Source organism: Ursus arctos, unplaced genomic scaffold (genome assembly GCF_023065955.2).
Source record: "Ursus arctos isolate Adak ecotype North America unplaced genomic scaffold, UrsArc2.0 scaffold_25, whole genome shotgun sequence".
NCBI classification, from domain to species: Eukaryota; Metazoa; Chordata; class Mammalia; order Carnivora; family Ursidae; genus Ursus; species Ursus arctos.
Genome location: NW_026622930.1, coordinates 12216160 through 12236038, shown reverse-complemented (window position 1 = coordinate 12236038; position 19879 = coordinate 12216160). Strand labels below are relative to the sequence as shown.

At 40.4% G+C, this 19879-nt stretch overlaps 1 protein-coding gene across 2 annotated transcripts in view; it reads right to left on the bottom strand.

The window, feature by feature from the left end:
* Positions 1–18834, bottom strand: part of PPP4R3A (protein phosphatase 4 regulatory subunit 3A) — a 38314-nt gene extending 19480 nt beyond the window's left edge. Inside the window, exons 1-3 of one of the 2 annotated variants that reach the window (XM_026515443.4) lie at positions 17854–18834; positions 6432–6487; positions 2776–2874 (exon numbers count right to left, since the gene is read on the bottom strand). In XM_026515443.4, the coding sequence (XP_026371228.1) occupies positions 2776–2874; positions 6432–6487; positions 17854–17995 (297 nt within the window). In that variant the 5' untranslated portion in view covers positions 17996–18834. The remainder of the gene's footprint in view (positions 1–2775; positions 2875–6431; positions 6488–17853) is intronic. The other variant, XM_026515444.4, reaches the window with a different exon arrangement.
* Positions 18835–19879: the final 1045 nt, after the last annotated feature.

Here is a 19879-nt window from a genome sequence, read left to right as displayed (position 1 = left end):
CGGAAGGGAAGAAGGCCTGGAATACGTCTTGAAATATGTTGCAAGTTGATATTGTCTTGACCTTAACCCAGTGGGCAGTACCACTGAAAGGCAGCTAAGCACATTCACAGACTGTACCCGCCATGGTCTCGAGTTGGCTCCAATTTGTTAACAACATAAATTCTCAATATAGCTTTAGATTCCTGGAACTCAAACTACGGCTCTACCTAAAGCAATTTAGTAGTGTTTGATTAAAAAGCCAAATGTAAAGGGACAAGAGCTCTTACTATGGATGAAAATGCTATCATTTTTAGTTTATCTGCAAATATGAAGGCTAAAAGGTCATCAAAAAGGTCTGTGGTTAGAATTTTCCTGGAATCTGATCTGCTCAGGGAATTAAGGTGGAATTGTAATGATTTGACAAATATGTTTCAGTCTTACTGAACGGAGCAATGGAAGAATGAAAACAAAAGAAAGGTAGAATAAGTTAGAAGAGAGAATCTTCCTTAAGAGAAAGGATAAGTCTTAGCAGTCTGGACAGATATGAAGAAAATGAGAATGTGAAGGCCATGAAAGGTCTATAAAAAAAAAAAAAAAGAGATACACCTAGACTTAATAACTACTATCAAGGAAGATACTAGAAAATGGAGAGACTTTTTGCTGTTTCTAGATCAAAAAATGAGCAGGGTTCAAGAAACAGAAGACATGTAAGATCTCAAAGAGCAAAATGTAATGAATTCTCTAGAACAAGCCAGGATCTAGAAATTGGTAAGTACAGACAGGATCACAAAACACTGGTAGAAAACTATATCTTGATCATAAAGTATGCACAAGTTAAAGGGGAAGATTAGATAGAAAATAAAAAAATAGCCAGTGATTCCTAGGAAAGTTACTCTAGAGAAGTACAGAAGTACTATTACCCCAAGTGTAAGTGAAGAACTACAGACCAAGGAAAAGTAAAGATCCGACAATTTACTAAAGGAGAGCCAGGCCTGAGAGCAAAGCACTGAGTCCAGGTGTGAGTTAAATATTGGTTTAATAGAAGACTGTGTCCAGGGTGGGATTGTTCGACTCAGAAAAGTGAAGAACAAAATCTGTCTGAGCAATGGGTGCTTTTATAATACCCAAGCTCTTCAATCTCATCTCTCTTTCTGTGGGAGAACTCCACAGGACACAATCTAAAGGCAGGCTATGAAAGCTGTACGGGAAAGAAAGCAAACAGCAAGTATGAAGAGGCATTCAGCTATAAATGTAAGCCCTTCACAGCAGAAGGAAAGGGAAGTTTGACAGGTTATTATATGAAAAACAGAGCTGAGCAGACTACTAGCAGAAGTAAATTCTACGAGGTAAGGAAACACTGTGCCTCAAGGACAAGTAGCTTTATTAAGGTAGTGGCGCTCAAGGGTACATGAGAATCAGCTTAAGCAGGAATTGACAAACTAGAGCCAAATGTGGCCAACCAACAATTTTCATAAATAAAATTTTACTAGAAGGGAACCATGGCTGTTTATTTATGGGTTATGTATGGCTACTTTCATATAACAACAGCAGAGTTGAACAGCTGTTAAACTGTATGGCCCACAGGCCTAAATTATTTACTATCTCACCCTTTATGGAGAAAATCTGACCTAGCGGACTTATTCAAATATAATTCAAATACAATTACTGGGAAGTACTCACAGAATTTCTGATTCAGTAGATCCAGGATGGGGGGGTCCCAGAATTTACATTTCTGTCAGTTCCCAGGTCATGCTGCTGTGAGAACCAATGAATTAAAGAATCTGCTTAAGGGGGCGCCTGGGTGGCAAGTTGTGGGATCGGCCCGGTGTCAGGCTCCACACTCAGGGGGGGAGTCTGCTTGAGATTCTCTCCCCTTGTCCCTCCTCCCTCTCTCATGTGCATATTCACTCTTTCAAATAAATAAATCTTTAAAAAAAAAAAAAAAGCGAAGAATCTGCTGAAGATTATACTCTAGAATAAATGTGGAAATAGAGAAACTGTCCTTAGGATGCAATGGTTCAAATGAGTCTATAACAAGAGCCAATGGCTTTAGCATATAATAAATGCAAAATAGAATGCATAATAAATGTACACCCAACAAGACTGTGGAGATTATGTCACCAGACCAAGGTACTAGAGTCACTAGAAAATTCCAGAATCAACCGAGAACAAGCAAGATGAAGCTGAAGAGACAGTCAAGAGTCACAAGAAGTTACTGAATAAAGTGATATGATCAGATCGGCATTTTTTAAAAGATCACTCTATCTGTGGTATGGATTTGGGAAGACCAATCAAGATGAAAGCAATAATCCAGGCAAGAAATGATAGTGGCTTGGTAAACTGTGATAGTAGTGAAAACAAGGATAAATGAATGGATTTAAGATTTATAGCTGAAGGACTGAATGGATGTAAGTGATGAAGGAAGGATAAATAAAACAGCCAAGTTTCTGGTTTCAGCAACTGGATGACACTGACTGAGATGAGAGAGATGGGAGAATGAACAGATCTAGTGGAGATTAGGTTTGGTTCTAGACTACTAGATCTGAGATACCAGTGAGCACTGATGGAGGAGCTCTCAAAGGCAGCTGGATATAGAGTGCGGAGTTCAGCAAAGGTCGTGGCTGGACAGTTTGGTGTCAATAAACTGTGCTTTCCTATAAATCAAGCTTTTCACAGACAATATGAATTTAATAGATCAATATGAAATGCTATTTATTTAAAATCTTGGGTATTAGCTAAAAGCTCAGCAAAAAACCAAAATACTTAGCATGTTGATTTTCTAGTTTTTAAAATTACCTGACATATTTTCTCCCAAATTTCATCACATCCAGCTTTTTCTTGAAAGCTAAGGGCCAAGTCATAATTTTCTGCTTCAGACCACACAATCAAAGTGTCCTTGAGAGAAAAAAAGTGTAATTAACATCCCTTAATTATCACAAACTACGTCAAAGTATAAGACAAATGAAAAAAGCAACAAGTTGAGGACAGTACTGAGCAACACTGATACTGTGATTGACAATGCCTTTTCACACCTAGCTCTGTTCAGTCTATAAAATGAAAACAATGTTTTCCTTAAGAAGTTAACCAGAATATGAAGCACCACAAAGTGACCAATCTAAATGTACTAAAAGATACAAACTAAACATTGTATTAATTCTTTGCTTGCATACTAGGTTTCATTTTATGCTCCAAATTGCCCAGAGAGGAAGTCTGAGCATTCAGTAACTAGGGAATGTCAGGAGGGTGGGATTAATAACAAAACCCTTTCTCTCATCTATTACCAGCACTGCATGTTCTTTACCTGAGACACACAAGGCCCATGAAATTATTCACTAAATCTGTAATATATGAGATTTTATCTGGATAGGTTTTTTTTTTAGTTTTCACCAAAGTGCTATGGTTCAAGAAGCAAGATGCTCCTACCACCCACAGTCCCTTTACTCCTGTTCAGAGAGACTTTTATTTAATGATAGTTAAGTTTAATGAACAGTTCAACAGTTTTTATTAAGATGTAATCTCTGCAAGACACTATACTTACAGTACTGACACCATTTTATATTCCCTGTAGTACAGTCTGTCTTCTACAATATGCATAGCATAATAAAAATATTTACAGGGTCTAAGGTATCTTTTCAAACGTACAGACAGTAAAATAAACACATACACTGTTTCCAAACCATCAACCATTTCAAAAAAGAGCCCGCTTGTTGAGAGAGGTTTGTGAATCCTCTTATGTATGAAATACTGAATGGTACCAGGGAGAGTTACATTTAAAAAAAAGAAGCCTGGGGCACGCCTGGGTGGTGCAGTCGGTTAGACGACTGACTCTTGGTTTCAGCTCGTCATGATCTCAGGGTCGTGAGATCAAGCCCCTCATCAGGCTCTGCACTCAGTGCAGAATCTGCCTGAGATTCCTTTTCCTCTGCCTCTGCCCCTCCTGCTCATAAGCGCACATGCTTGCTCGTGCTCTCTCTAATTAATTAATTAATTAATTATTTAATTATTTTAAAAAAATTAAAAGAAGCCTAACATAACAGCGATCATGTAGCAGTTTTTCAGGCTGGTCCAAAGAGAAAAATTAGGAGAAGTCAGAGTTAGAAAGATATGAGTACAATATAAAGAAAAAAATAATTCAATCTAATAAGTAACTGAAAGGAGCCAAGCAAAGGCTAGGTGAGCATCTATAGGGAGGGTAAAAGTTCCTACATTAAGAAGGAAACACGATAGACCATCTTTAAGGTACCTTAAAAAATATGTTTACATGGAGGCAGTTTTTAATACTTTTCACTATCAAAGATACCTCCTATTGTACACAAATGGATCCCCTGATTTTGTCTGCTAAACTGCATATTAAGTCTTTTCAGTCAATTATGTAACTGTCAATGATGAGAACCAGTAGTCTGTCACTGAACTAAAGGGACACTGGCCATAAGTAAATAAAAGATAATTTGATTGGGCTGTACAGCATTACTAATAGAACAAATCCACAATTTTTATTCAGAATTTTGAACAAGAGGTCAAAGACCCCTTTTTACTATCTTCATGAACTTCTAGAGATCATGGCATGGATACCAGGTAGGCATCTGTCCCATAGTGACTAAGTAGCTGTTCAAACTCAAAACACTTCACATTAACATTGTAAGATCAAGGGATGCCTGGGTGGCTCAGTCAGTTAAGCATCTGCCTTCGGCTCAGGTCATGATTGCAGGGTCCTGGGATCAGTCTCACATCAGGCTCCTTGCTCAGCAAGGAGTCTGCTTCTCCCTCTGCCTGCGTCCCTACTCCTGCTTGTGTTCACAGGCACCCACTGACAAATAAATAAAATCTTAAAAAAAAAAAAAAAAACCACACAAAACATTGTAAGATCAACACGCCAGATATTAGTCGGCTGTGTAGTCTCTGAGTCTGTTCCTTCATCTTTAAAATGGGTATAATACATACAGTTATGAAAACCAGTGATAAAGATCCAAACAAGCCTAAAACCAGTATCACATTGGTAATAAGGTAGATTGAATAGGACCATAAGCAATGTAAATTCAGAATCATCTGTAGGCTTAAAACAGGGCACAACTAGACATACGCTCTCAAGTGCCCATTTGACAAATTTAAAAGTTTGAGAATTTTTAGGAATTGCTCTTCTTGTTTTCCTTGAAGAGTCTAATTTTCACCAAATCATCTTATTTATCATCCAACAACCTACAGCTTACAACATAAGGATTTCTTCATTCATCCTCAAAACAGACTTCATCTTTTCTTTTTCTTTGGACGTGTTTTTACTCTTCAACTGACTGAAGCCTCAAAACACGAATTTATGTATTTAAGTATAGAATATCAAAGACAAAATACTCTAGTTTCCAGCCACTCCAATCAAACCAGTTTTCTTAAGAACACTAAAAGCAACAAAGTATTAGACCATTAGACTATCAAGAAAATATTTCATATTGTACCAAATGTTTTCCGGACAAATAAAACACCATCATGCAGACACAGGAATTAATAACAGCTTTCCTATATGCTATCTGTGTAAGCTCAAGCAAGTCACAATCTTTAGAGATCATCTAACACGCAAAATAAAGCCAACACTAACTTCCTTCTAGTAGTATTTTAATGGTCAATGATGAAGCAAAGCACTTTATAATTTATTTATAGAGTAATATATTTATAAAATAATATATACATATGAATGTGCTAGTAATATTCTTTACTCTAAATTTTATTTCTGTACCTTCAGAGCACTGAGGGGACTGATATTGCTTTCGTTGGCTTTGTACAGTATTCAGTACATCTGTGTGTGTGTGTGTGTGTGTGTGTGTGTACGCGCGCACACACGTGCTCTTATCCTTTTGATGACAGTGCTAGTAGGTCTACCAAGTAGAGAAAGATTTACTTTCAGATATTGCTTATTCATCCGAAGGATACAAGAAAGAGTGTACTAAAACTGAAAGATGCCTTAACAAACTGCATTATTCTATTACCGTATTATTCTAAGGTCCTATTCAGGCTATGTAAGAAATCAGATTTTTATCTACACTGGGTTGCTGTGTAGGGACAGAAATGTCCCTTCTGCACTAGCATCTACAAGAGCAAAGGAAGCAATTTCTACCTTTTCGTGGTGTTAACAGCTGATTATTACATCAGTGGTCACTTTTTATTCTTTAGGTAGAAACAGGAAAACTGTATTGTTTTAGTTTTAACTTTTGAAAACTAAGTTGCAAGAATATCTGGAGCAAAAACTTAGCTTAACTTGAAACAATTTTTTTAAGTTTAAAATAAAATGACTGCTTTATACACCACAGAGATTGGCTGAAATCACATTTTAGAATTAAGCTGGGAAAGTATGCTGTAACCTGTTTTGAATTTTTAACTGTAAGGAATCTATGGTAAATTTTCATTTAATCACCCAACTGAGAGGATAGCATACAAGGTAAAACACAACATCTTCAAAATTTTACCTGTTGTTTCTGATATGCAGTGTTAGGATTTATTTTGGACTCTAAAAGTAGAGAACCTAGGAAACAGAAAAACAAAACAAAACATTCCATTATGTCATTGCAAAGCAGCATAATTACATTCCATCACATACACACATACTTCCTTTCCTGAACACTTGATACACATGTAACTTTAGTTAAGGAAATAGTATTTTAAAAACAAATTTAAATATAATAAAACTTATAACCCAAGAAATGCCTGCTTTATGCATGCTTACTTTTAACAAGGACACGATTATCTGAAGAGTAAGGACTGGATGGTAACAGAAATCTAACAACGTACGGGCAGCACAGGGTAGCGAAACAGCGCAGCATAAAGCCAGGTGGCCTGAGTTTAAATCTGTGACGTACATTGTGACTTGGATACAATCCACTGCCCCAGTACATCCCCACATTACAGTTCACTTTCAGAAAGTCTCTTACTTCTGTTCCAGAATTATCACACTTCGTCTTCAAATGATCAATTTTTTCATAGTAAACTAATTTTAATTTGCACATTTTTATCTTTTTCCTGGCCATATCATAGGACTTGTGCTATTCAGAAAATAACTATTGCTTTATAACAAAGAGCAAATTTTAAGACCAGCTTTATGCCTCTCCCCTCACTCTAGTTCCAGTTTATCCCCAAAGTACTATCTAAAGACAAATACTGGCCCAAAATGCTTAAGAAGCAGCAGTTTTCTCTGTAGCTGTCCTTCATCCAAATCTTTCATTTCTTCTCCTATTACACATCACCATTAACTTTCCTTTCCAAATAGTGGCTAGGGAGCTGAGGAAAACGGTGATTCTTAACATTCCCAAATTTAATTAGTTGGCTTTTAATGTTAAAATTCATTTACTAATCTTATGATAATGTCCCATTTAGTGATTTACTGACCGTTCACTCCTCTGTGCTCAGAACAGTGTTAAGTGATACCAAATACAGTAAAATACCAGCATTTACCAAGATGTAAGGACTTAATTTGTGAACACCCTGTGCACACAGCCTCCCACTTCACTCGAATCCTCCCACTGTGTCTAACACAGGTAAACTTAACTCTAAATGTGTCTCTAATTCTTTCTATACTTAAGGTAACTAAACAGTCTCCATATTTTTCCCACCTCTACCCCCTGTACCCCCAATACCCCATTTCTTTAGGCTTTTTAAAATTACTATTTCTGGCTTACTGAGGTTCAGACAAGTATCCTCACATTCTAAGGGAAATTTGGTTTAATCTTCCTCCTCTTCTCCTAATCTTTGCCATATTAATTAAATTCCCAGTGCTTCAATTTTCTTTATGCACAATTACTGGATTTTTTTATTTTGGTAATTACCAAGAGTTGTCTAGTGATGTACTCAAAACAAGAAAAAGCAGCAAGCAAATGAACTCAATGTCTAGAGTCTCTCAAAAGTAGTAAGACTCCAACTTTCATTGTAAATATTCTTCCATTGTTTTTCGTAAATACAAGAACAAAAATTGCCATCTATCATTTCCCAGTGAAATCAGAGTATGTCAGGTACATTACGGATCAAACTTACTTTTTGTGGCATATACTCAAAATGTGGTTTCTAGGAGAAAATAATTCCAAAAAAAACCACTTTGAAATATATCATGTCCTGAAAAACAATCCATTTCTAGAAAACTACATAAATAATAGAATGAAACAACCGGATTACTTTGTAACATTCAGAAGATCCAAAAGGTTTAGTATCCTAGAACCAAACTAAGTTAGCCTCTTTAAAAGTTAAACCACACAAAAGCACACCTACCCAAAAGAAAATACTGGACATCACTGATGAATGATAATTGGATTATGATCAAAATCAGAATCTGTGCTACAAATAATACCATTAAGCATGTGAAAAGACAACCCACAATATGGGATAAAATATCTGTAAATCCTATATCTGATAAGGAATTTGTATACAGAACTCTGACAACTTAATAATAAAAAGACAACCAAATTTAAAAATGGGCGATAGATATGAATAGATATTTCTTCAAAGAAGATACATAAATGGACAATGAACATACGAAAGATGCTCAACACATCATTAGTCCTTAAGGAAATACAAATCAAAACCACAAATAAGATACCATTTAACATCCGCCAGGATGCCTATAATCAAAGACAGCGCTGCCAATAACAAGTGTTGGCAACCACGTGGAGAAATTGGAACCCTCATTCATTTTGCTTGTGGGTATGCAAAAAGGCATCCACTTTGGAAAACGGTTTGGCAATTACTCAATTGCTAGTTACCAGCAATTCCACTCCTAGGTGTATACCCGAGAGAAATGAAAACATATGCTCACACAAATATGTGTACATGTTCTTAGCATTTCTCATAACAGCAAAAAAAAGTGCAAACAATCCAAATGTCCAAAACCTAATGAATAAAATACTTTTCAGCTACACACAAAAAAATACATGCTGGATGAACCTTGAAAATATTACAAGTGAAAGAAGCCAATCACAAAAGACTATATATTGTATGACTGTTTTTACATAAAATGTACAGAGTATGCAAATCAGAGAAAGATGTGTAGATTAGTGGTTTAGGGAGGAAAGGGGGAGTGAATGGGGAGTGACCGCTAATGGGTACATGATTTCTTTCAGAGAGAACAAAATATTCTTTTTTTTTTTTTTATTAATAACGATTTTTTATTATATTATGTTAGTCACCATACAGTACATCCCCGGTTTCCGATGTAAGGCTCGATGATTCATTAGTTGTGTATAACACCCAGTGCACCATGCAATATGTGCCCTCCTTACTACCCATCACCGGTCTATCCCATTCCCCCACCCCCCTCCCCTCTGTAGCCCTCAGTTTGTTTCTCATAGTCCATAGTCCAGAGAGAACAAAATATTCTAAAATTAGATTGTGGTGGGGAGCCTGGCTGGCTCAGTCGGTAGAACATGCAACTCTTTATCTCGGGGTTGTAAGTTTGAGCCCCACGCTGGGTGTAGAGGTTACTTAAAAAATTAAAAAGACTGTGGTGATAGTTACATGACCCTGTGAATATACTAAAAAACAATGAATTATACAGCATGTGAACAATGTCAATTAAAAAAAAGATGTAAATATTCATACAGTGAAACACCTCATTGTAACGTTAATGAATGAACCAAATCCGTGAATGCAACATACATGAATCTTACAAACATGAATGAAAGAAACCTCAGAGAAAAATATATACCATATAATTCTATTTACATAAAGTTCAAAGAGTAGCAAAAATTAATCTATGGTACTAGCAGGCAGGGGGAGATAGTAACTGTGAAGGGACATGAAGCAAGCTTCCAGAGTGCTGGTTATTTTGTGAAAATTCACCAAGCTGAATACTTAGCATTTGTGTAACTTTTTGATCTATTACAATTCAAAACTTTTTTTTTTTAAGGTTTAAGAGTAGGGGTAAACAACATATGGCACAGTGGGGTAAAGTTATCATTTCAAACTGTGCTTTCAAGAAACACACCTGAAACATTGTACATCAACTACACTTCAATTAAAAAAAAGGAGAGAGCGCCTGGGTGGCTCAGTCTGTTAAGCATCTGACCCTTGATCTCAGGTCAGGTCTTGGTCTCAGGGTCATGAGTTCAAGCCCCACTTTGGGCTCCACGGTGGGTGTGCAGTGTACTTAAAAAAGGAAAGAAAGAAAAACACACACCTGACTGGGCTGCTACTAAAACAAAACCAGCAGGGGTGTAACTATTATTTTTCAAGTACCAATCCCTTTTGCATTTGCTTCAAAACTACATAAAATTACAGGGTCAAGATAATTAGAAAGGAAAAATCCCAAACCGAAAGCTTGAAGTGTACCCTCCCAAAGCCCTAGCTAAAACAAGAGTAAGTAGATAACTGGAAGCTTCTGGTGTTGGCAAGTTTTTCTTTACTGGGCCATTCAAGATGTTAAGGGGAAGTATCTCTCCTGAAACACATCACAGCCATATCCCATGCCTTTGGTCTAAGGCACCACCTTAGGAAGCCCAGCTCTGGTCCCCAAATACCATGCTCCCTAGAAAATCAGTAGGCTGTAGAGGCTGGAGCATGTGAAACTGCCTTTTAGTTTGGGGGCTAGGATAATAACAAAGATATATTTCTAGTTTTATTTCTAGGTCATCTATCAAAAACTTCACAGTTTGATTTCTAGGTCATACATTCCCTTCCCCCACCTCTTAGTTTCTACTGGATCAAGTTATCAGCGCTTTTCCAATCAATAGAAAAAGATCCAGATGAGTGTTAATATGCATTAACACAATCCTTTCTCCCAACAAGATCAGTCGTATCAGTTGCTATAGCTACAGCACTGGGAACAGCAATTCCATCCTAGTAATAAATGGGTACGGCTGGGGATGTGGAGTTCAACTGTAGGTGAGAGGCATTTATCATGGTAACAGAAACAACAGGGGAGAAAATGAGGAAGATGATCCATAGCAGCAGACCTTAAGCAACATCAAGGGGAGGCAGAGATGGTTCTTGTTAAAGGGAGAAACACGTGCTTTTGATACAGGGTAGGTTCAGTTTATCTTAATAACTGAAGCACATATGCACAACGGCCCCCACCCAACTTATTTGAGAAACATACCCATCCTCTCCAATAAATGCCCTTATCCCCCAAGAAGAATTCACTCTCACCCTCTCCATGACACCTCCTCCTCACCATCTGACAAAGACACTCCGTCACACGGAGTGAAAGACAAGCCTACACAGCAAATCCCAATATCAAGACTTGAGAAAGGCCTTCCCACTTTCAACATAAAGGAAATATGGAGACACAAAGAAACAACAAGACAGTGATCAAACTAAGGGGAATGCATCAATACATGTAATTCACTTGTCATTGCAAAATCTATTCCTTCAGACCACTAGCAAAATCAACCATCTTCAGGTGAACTAAAGAGTATTCCTGCACAGCGAGTGCTTGTTAAAAGAGTATGTTCCATAGAAGCTCTGATAGGCCTACAAGTCCATATTTATACACATACTTCTTCAAAAAATAAAGAGGGTCCTTAATTCTTGTTTACCATTACCAAAACTACAATCAGCACAACTTTTTGAAAGGGTCATTTTATCTTTCTCTACCAAGCTTTTGAAACACAGTCCTCTTTGGCCCAACAGTTCTAGGAAATTAGCCTACATCTTCACACAGTGCCAAGTATATGAACAAGCCAAGTCACTAGCAGTGTTCGTAACGGTAAAAATCTAGAAACAATCTCTATGCCAGCTGTTCTCAACGTGTGGGACCTCAGCGAGTCTGGGAAATCAAAACTATTTTCAAAGTATTACTACTAAGAAGTTATTTGCCTTTTTCACCCTTATTTTTCTCAGTGTCTATACTGGTATTGCAGAAGACTGAATGCAGAAGCAGGTTAGGAATCCTTTTTTAAGGGGCGCCTGGGTGGCACAGCGGTTAAGCGTCTGCCTTCGGCTCAGGGCAAGATCCCAGCGTTATGGGATCCAGCCCCACATCAGGCTCCTCCGCTAGGAGCCTGCTTCTTCCTCTCCCACTCCCCCTGCTTGTGTTCCCTCTCTCGCTGGCTGTCTCTATCTCTGTCGAATAAATACAATCTTTAAAAAAAAAAAAAGAATCTTTTTTTAAAAATTAAACCAGACGTTAAAGAGATCTGTAAAACTGTAAAAGAGTGACACTCTTCTGACTTAAAAGCTTTTTAAAGAATTAGTTTTAAATTCTAATGTGGCAAGTATCAGTAGATACAACCCACATAAACAAAAGCTTTTGACAATCCCCTATTTTAAGAGTATAAAGGTATCCTAAGGAGGGTTTCAGAAATGCTACTCTAATGCCACCAACAGAGGACTGTGTGAATTAAATATATACAGTGAAATACTGTGCTACTCTTAGATGACAGATCTGTGTATCCTGACATAAATAGATGCCCCAAATAAACAAGGAGGTCTGTACTCTCAGAAAATAGGGGAACAATGGTACAAGAGGGAAAATGCCACTCAGAACATTACCAAGACAACTGCAAGTAGAAGCTGTCAAACACAAATAAGCAAGAAAGATGGACAAAACATTTAGTACAATTACGAGTATGCACAATTTTAGGCATTACAAATGTTCCCTCCCCGCAAAACGAAATGTGAGAGCTTTTCTTGTATTCTTTTGCCAATCCCCAACACACCTCTATCAAAACAACACCTCCAGGGAGTGGGGTGGTAAGGAGCTGGTAGTGCAGAGTGAAATATCATTCCAGAAGTGTTTAAATCAGAGAACTACAACCAGTGCCTGCAGCCTGGATCCAGCCAGCAGACAGCTTATTTGAGTTTCAGTCTAACACACATACTCATACACCGAATTCAAGCAAATATTTTAAAACGGAAAAACTGTACATTAAAAAAAAAAGTAGATGTCTGGCTGAGTGCAGGAAACAAAGACCACAGAACTACCCAATCAAATAATCAATACAGGGAGACTTATGGTTAGAAAAAATAATACCTCATAAGGTTGCTGTATTAACTAAAAATTCATATTAAAGTGAATATACTAGCATATACTACATAACCAGCACTCAATACTTGTTTTTCTTAGAGCATGGACAACGTATCGTTTCACGAGCATCACTGTGCTGCTGAACAGAAAAACTAGTGATAATAACTACAACCCAGAAACACATTAGAACGAAAGATTAACCATCAGTTTTATTATACTGCTTAAAAAAACATTTTAGTATATAATATTTAGGAAACATTCCAAGAAAACTGTTCAGATTTGTAATCTTTCCGATACAGTGTCTTTTAGCTAGAAATTTTGCTTATTTAGAAGATACCACTTCCTTTCACTGGAGAAATGATATATTATAGAGTTTCTATAACTTTTATGGTTCTATTTTCAATATCAACCTACCAACCAATCAGATTCAGGTAGTTAAAGACACATTGGTCCTGGTCTTAATTTTGATTTGGATAAACACTTAGGGATTTCAGAATGACCAGGTTCAGCTCTGTCACTCCACAGTTCAACATCTAGGCATCGCTGGTATATTTTGTCCTTATCAATGCTCAAAACCAAGAGCAGGAGCTTAAGTACCGTGTTTCATTAGTGGGAAGAAAACACCATCAAAAATGAGTTAATGTCAGTCCAAAACGTCATCTGGACAGGACACTGGTGTAGGCTTTAAACCTAGTCTGTGTTCCCTCTCTCCTAATTTTGTGGCTCACCATTACACACAGCATTTAAAAACTGAAACAAAGGCTGGGGGGGAGGAGTAGCCTTACATGAAAAGGTCCCATGCCTGCGTCAGGCCTTCACTACACTCAGGCCCTATCACCTATACCCAGCGTGGCTGATGGACTTCAAACTGTCAGAAGTTACCACACACAGAAGATGATAAACAGGGGTTTGCTTACCCTAGGCCTAGTAATTTTCTACAAAGTAGGTCTACATAAGAAGGAAAAAAAGGGTTTAAATGAACTTTTCAGAGTGAAGCATTTCTCCCAGTACTGACATTGAGCTCTTCTCAGTAGCTAAATCTGGAACGCTTACTGCAGGCAAGATTCTATACTGCTTACTAATTTATAAGAGAAAAAAAAATTTTTGCTGATACTTATCTCTCTTCGTTTCTTTCACAACAGCCCACACAAAACAAAACAAAACAAAACAAAACAGGCTTTCCACCCAAAGTGTTCTGACCTCCTTTTCTACTTAGAGTGGGGGTGAGGCACTACCTACAGCCAAGATCTACAAGAGGCAGAGGTACAGGATTCTAGTTTTTACCACTAGCTAGCAGTGCTAACTTGAACAAAAACATTTCCCCATGTCTCATTTTCTTTGTGACTCAAGTAACACTGAAAATTTAACCTTTTAAACTTTGCAATAAGCAACTCAGATAATAGATGAAACTATTCTTGATGCCTGGCAAGTAATCCAGAATAAAGAGCATGGATATGATTTTATGTTAAAAAGACATCCTTCAGTGTGTGGAGAAATTCCAAAGTCTTTATCAATTCTAAAATTGGAAGGTGGAAGTGGTAAAAACCATAATAGAATGATTTTTTTTTAAAGGTTTTATTTATTTATTTGACACAGAGACACAGCCAGTGAGAGAGGGAACACGAGCAGGGGGAGTGGGAGAGGAAGAAGCAGGCTCCCAGCGGAGAAGCCGGACGTGGGGCCCCATCCCAGAACGCCAGGATCACGCCCTGAGCCGAAGGCAGACGCTTAACGACTGAGCCACCCAGGCGCCCCAATAATAGAATGATTTGAACATAAAGTGACAAGCAAGTAAGGGACGACATTATTACCCTTCATGCAACTTAACAGGTACAGCATAAACTGAAAGAAGAAAAAAAACAACACCAAGTAATTTTTTTTGGAAGATGGAACTTTGCAGATAGCTGGCTATGACAAAAACCCGAGAAATGAGGTAATTTATCTTCATTAAAGAAAGGGCCATGTTCCTACAATACACTTTGCCAAAAGGAACCTACCGAATAAGGATGCAACCTAGGGAATGGGCTCAGTAGCTTGGCAGGATATCTCTCTCCTCCAAGGCAAGGTGGGCTACAGATCTGCCAAACCATCCAGTTCAGAGGGGAAAGGCACACTTAGAAAAGATGCGCCCTGTTAATAGGGAGGCCGCAAGTACTTCCATTCAGAACTGCCTTCCTGATTTTCAGTTTAGTGTATAAGCACCTCTAACAAGATAAATGTCTCATTTTATGGAAAATCTGAAATACTTTCCACTTTGCTCACCACAATAAAAAGAAACTTCTCAATTATCCTATAATGGAGAACGGAAGAAGCATACAATAATGGATAACCGAAAACAGCAGTCTGTACATAACCCCCCCACCCCGTGCCTTGAAGATAAACAATTTTAAGTATCTTTAGGCTAAAAATTCTTTTCATGTTCTTTGAAATAAACTTTGAGCCTTTAAGTATTTAGCAGCAAATGCAAGTTTGCTAAAAACCAGACCCCTACATTAGGTTAGTAGAGTAGGATTCCCTAGCATAGTATGACATTAAGACTTAGTGCTTAAAAATACTTTAAACAACAGCCTCTGTATTAACAGAGTCCAATTAAATATGTGATGTGACGATTATTCTTGGTAAGTTACAAGACTTCAAAGAACTGATCTCAAATCTGCGCACACTTTCATCTGGCAGTTAACTGAACCTACACAGCCCATACTTTTCAACTAATTATGTAAAAAGTTTTCCAAACATGCAAAGGAGGACATATGAGGCTAGTCGAGCAGTAGGGGAGTTTAAAACACACTATAAACAGTTAATGAGAATAATTAGTAACAGTCTCAAGCCATAGGCTGTCAGAGCCTCAGTTTCCCCATCTGCAAAATATGGCTAATAATAGCACTTCTATCAGCAGATACAAGTAAAGAGTTTCTAGCACACAGTAGGCACTCGATAAATTTTGATTATCATTCCTATTTGGAGTCTTCCTGTTTAAAAAAAAAACATTAATCATCAAACTAGAGATTATTTATGACAGTATTTCATAAGTATGCTGCTATCTTCTAAGCCCACTCTTTGGATTTAGTTTTCCTTACATCTTAAATTAATAAGAGCACACCAGTTACATTTATTTCAGCTTTCCCTAACAGTAAGAAAAAAATAAATAAAATGGATAAAAAATTAAGGCCTTTTTGTTTTTGCCATTCAACCTGTTTCATTGCAGAGTCCCAAACTTTCCCAAGGATGAGAGTTTAGGGGCTATTTCCAAAGTGGTAAAAACAAAAATGGGAAAAAAACCAGACCCCTACATTAGTAGGTTAGTAGAGTAGGATTCCCTAGCATAGTATGACATTAAAACTTAATGCTTAAAAATATTTTAAACAACGGGCTCTGTATTAACAGAGTCCAATTAAATATGTGATGTGACAATTATTCCTGGTAAGTTACGAGACTTCAAAGAACTGATCTCAAATCTACACACACCTTCATCTGGCAGTTAACTGAACCTACACAGCCCATACTTTTCAACTCATTATGTAAAAAGCTTTCCAAACATGCAAAGAAGGACATTTGAGGGTACTCAATGACTATGTGATAGAAACATACAAAAGTACACCGACACAAACTTGTATTTTTAAGAGGCAAATAAATAGACCTCAGAAAAATACACTCAATGTATTCAAAATCCTTTAAATGCCTCTGAAGGGAAATAACTTCTCTCCATTAGGTTATTTGGGGTAGCCTTATAAAGATCACCTGTGGGCAATGGAACTCTAAATTACAATTTTTCAATTCCAATTGAAAATCAATGTCCCTACAGTCTTTAATTACAGAAGGGTGAGTCTTGTTTGTTTTTCATAGAATTGGGAGTATTGGATTGAAAGTCCAATTAAAATTCCTTGACACGAGTTTGTAATAATTCAGCTACAGAACAACTACAATCGTAATAAACTGAAACAGCTACAGTGAAATTATAGACTAATGTAACCAGATTTTCCAATTCAGAAAAAACAATTTGGAAATACCTGATGTGAACATGTTAAGTGAAACTGAAGGTATGTCACAGAGGGAAGTGGCAAACCCTAAAGAAAGTTTTGAAAAATGTTAAAGTTATTTTCAAACTAGGTCTTTGAACCTTGAGGGCTATTTCAAAATACGCAAAGCATAGGCACTAGGGCAGATAGGAAAGGTCTTCCCAAAGTAATCTGCCAACTTCTCCCCACCTGTTAACTGAACCAAATTGTGACTCAAAAAAGCTCGCATAAAATAGTTTCACACTTGTAAGACGTTTACACAAACTGTACACAAAATTCTGCATTATTAGTGAAAAAGACAATACTGGGAAACACAAATCTATCTTCTCAAGGCAAAGAAGAGTTTTCTCTGCCGAATGCAGAGTTGCCGGATCCATGAGCCGGTATAGCCAACCTGCAACAGGATCAAAAAGATGTGGCAGAAAAATAGTTTAAAAGGGGCGGGGGGGGGGGGGAAGCACAGCAAAACGTTCTCCAAAGAGTGAAACACCTAAGAACTTTCTTCGCTCCGAGAAAGTTTCACGCCTGCTTTACAGATGAGTGAACTAAGGCAGAAGATCGGATTAATCAGTGCCTTTCTCAAGGTCACTCTAGTGCAAAAGAACAGCACAGTCCGGGCTCCCGATCCTAGGCCCCCGACCTCTCCACACGCCCAGGCAGCACAGCTCAAACGTGCTGGGCTCCCCTCGTCCCCGCAAGTGCTACCAGGCGCTGGAAAGCAAAAGACATTTCGAGCGCTCTCCGTGCAGCTAATTCCGAGAGGACTGGGGTGCTGGTGGCCCGCCCTCTTCCAGGGCGGCAGCCGCCCCCAGCCCCGGTCGCCCCCTCCGTTCTCTTAGAGGGCCACTGCCCGCCCCCCCAACAACCAGGGATGTGGCCCGGAGCCGGGGGGAAGGCAAGGGTCCCGCCGCAAGGAGCTTCACTTACCATCGCTTTCAGCCCTGACAAGCAGGGACATGCCCTTCAGCCGCTCCACGTAGCCAGACGACACATGCCCGGTACCCCGGTCGTCCCATTGCCGGTCCTCGTTGAGCGTGTAAACCTTCACCCGCCGTCGGGTGTCGGTCATCGTGCCGCCCGGGGGCCGGGGCAGAGGCCCCGCTGGCGTCGCCCAGGAAGGGGGGCCGGGACACGCGGGAGCCAAGGCGGGAGGACACCCGCAAGCGGAGGATTCCCGGGCCTCACTGCCGCCGCTGGCCGCCGCGGGGCCGCGGTGCCGCCCGCATGGCCCGCTCCCGGGCCCGAGCTCTGGGCCCCAGTCTTTCCTCGCCTCCGACTCCTCAGCGCTATTGTCCAAGCTCGGCAAGGCCGGCCGCCCCGAGAGGGGCGCGCAGCGCTTTACAGCCTCCCGGCCCCAAGCGGTAGCAACTCGGGGCGCCGGTCACTGCCCTGCTCCCGCCTCCGCCATGATCTCCGCGAAGCCGCTTCCCGCGCTGCCGCCGCCTCCTCAGGCCGCCGCCGCCATGTTTTCCTTCCTTATACCTGGCCCTGCCACCGCAGCCAGTGGCTCCGCTCCGCTCCCCTGCTTCAAATATCCCAAGCCGAGGGGCGCCTGCTCCTGCTGCAGCTGCTACCACTGCGCGGGAGACTGCGAGAGCCCCCAGGCGCACGAGCGCTCCTGCCTCCTGGAAGTCCCTTTCCCTTCGCCTCTGCCACCGCCTCTTCCGTCTTCCTCACACAGCCAAAGCCGCCGCCATCTTGGTTCGCCCCTCAATAGCAGCGCGCGGGGCCACCCAGGCAGCAGCTGCAGGGGCGGCCCGTTGGCCCCACCATTTAAAGAGACAGGAGCGAGGCCGGGAGCCTCGCTGCGGCGGAGGCCTCGGACGGAGGCGGTAGGCGGGCGCCGAGTTGCCGAGGTGGCGGGAGCGCAGGGAGCGGAGGAGGCGGAACGCTGGTCGCGCCGGTGACGGCCCGGGGCTCCCTCGCGCTCCCTGCACGCACCGTCGTGCGAGCGCGGGGCGGCGTGTGCGCCGTCGCGCCCTGTGTTCGTCATCAGCCCAGTTCGGGGATTCGAAAGGGGCGTGGAGCCCGCCTACCGCCTCGGCGCGCCTACCCGCCGCGCGCCTGGCGTCTCGGGCTTCGGGGGCGGCGGTCTTCTCGGTTCCTCGCTGTCCCGCAGCCCTTGCCCCTTCCTGCCTTACAAGCGGCGGGCCGCGTCGCCCTAGCACTCTCCCGCGGCGCCTCCGCGTCCACGAGTGTCCTCTCCTGGGCGCCTGGAGCGCACACTTGGGGAGGCGCCGGAGCCTCGCGAACTTAAGGCGTTTTTCCTTTGGGGAGACATTGAAAAGCTTCCGGGAAAGGCCACAGGTTTGCATGGCGAGGGCAGCCGCAGGTCTTGGGAGCCGCCATGGGGCACGCAGTGGTGTGGCGAGTCTAGAAACGGGACGGCTGGCACCAGGCCCGAAGTGACAAGTCTAAAACCTCACCTTACAGTCCAGCTGCTACCGCCATTCCCTTACTCTTTATCAGAGCTGTTCTTTTCTAGTCCTCCATGTTGCAAAAAAGAATTTGAAGGGCTCATGAAACCAGATACGGCTACGATATTGTATAATCGGGATGAGTAATTCTCGACGTGGGAGGTTAAGCACTGCTAATCTTCACAAAGGAATCAATCTCATTCCAAATTCTCATTCTCACGAAAGTTAAGAGCCGCCTTGGGGGCTTCTATTTGCCAGGCCGTCGAAGTCATTGCTGTCCACTAGAAATAAAATGAGCCACATGTAGTTTAAAATTTCACAGTAGCCAATTTTTGAAAAAGTACAAAGAAACTGATATGTGTTAATGTATTTTATTGAATGCAGTATCTTCAAAATATTAATCAATATAAAATTAATGATTTTTACATTCATTTTTTCGTACTAAGTTCAAAATGCGATGTGTACTTTACCCCTGGTGTAAATTTCTACTTGGAAGCAGAAATACTTAATCTGTATTTAGAGTTTATTAAATTTAC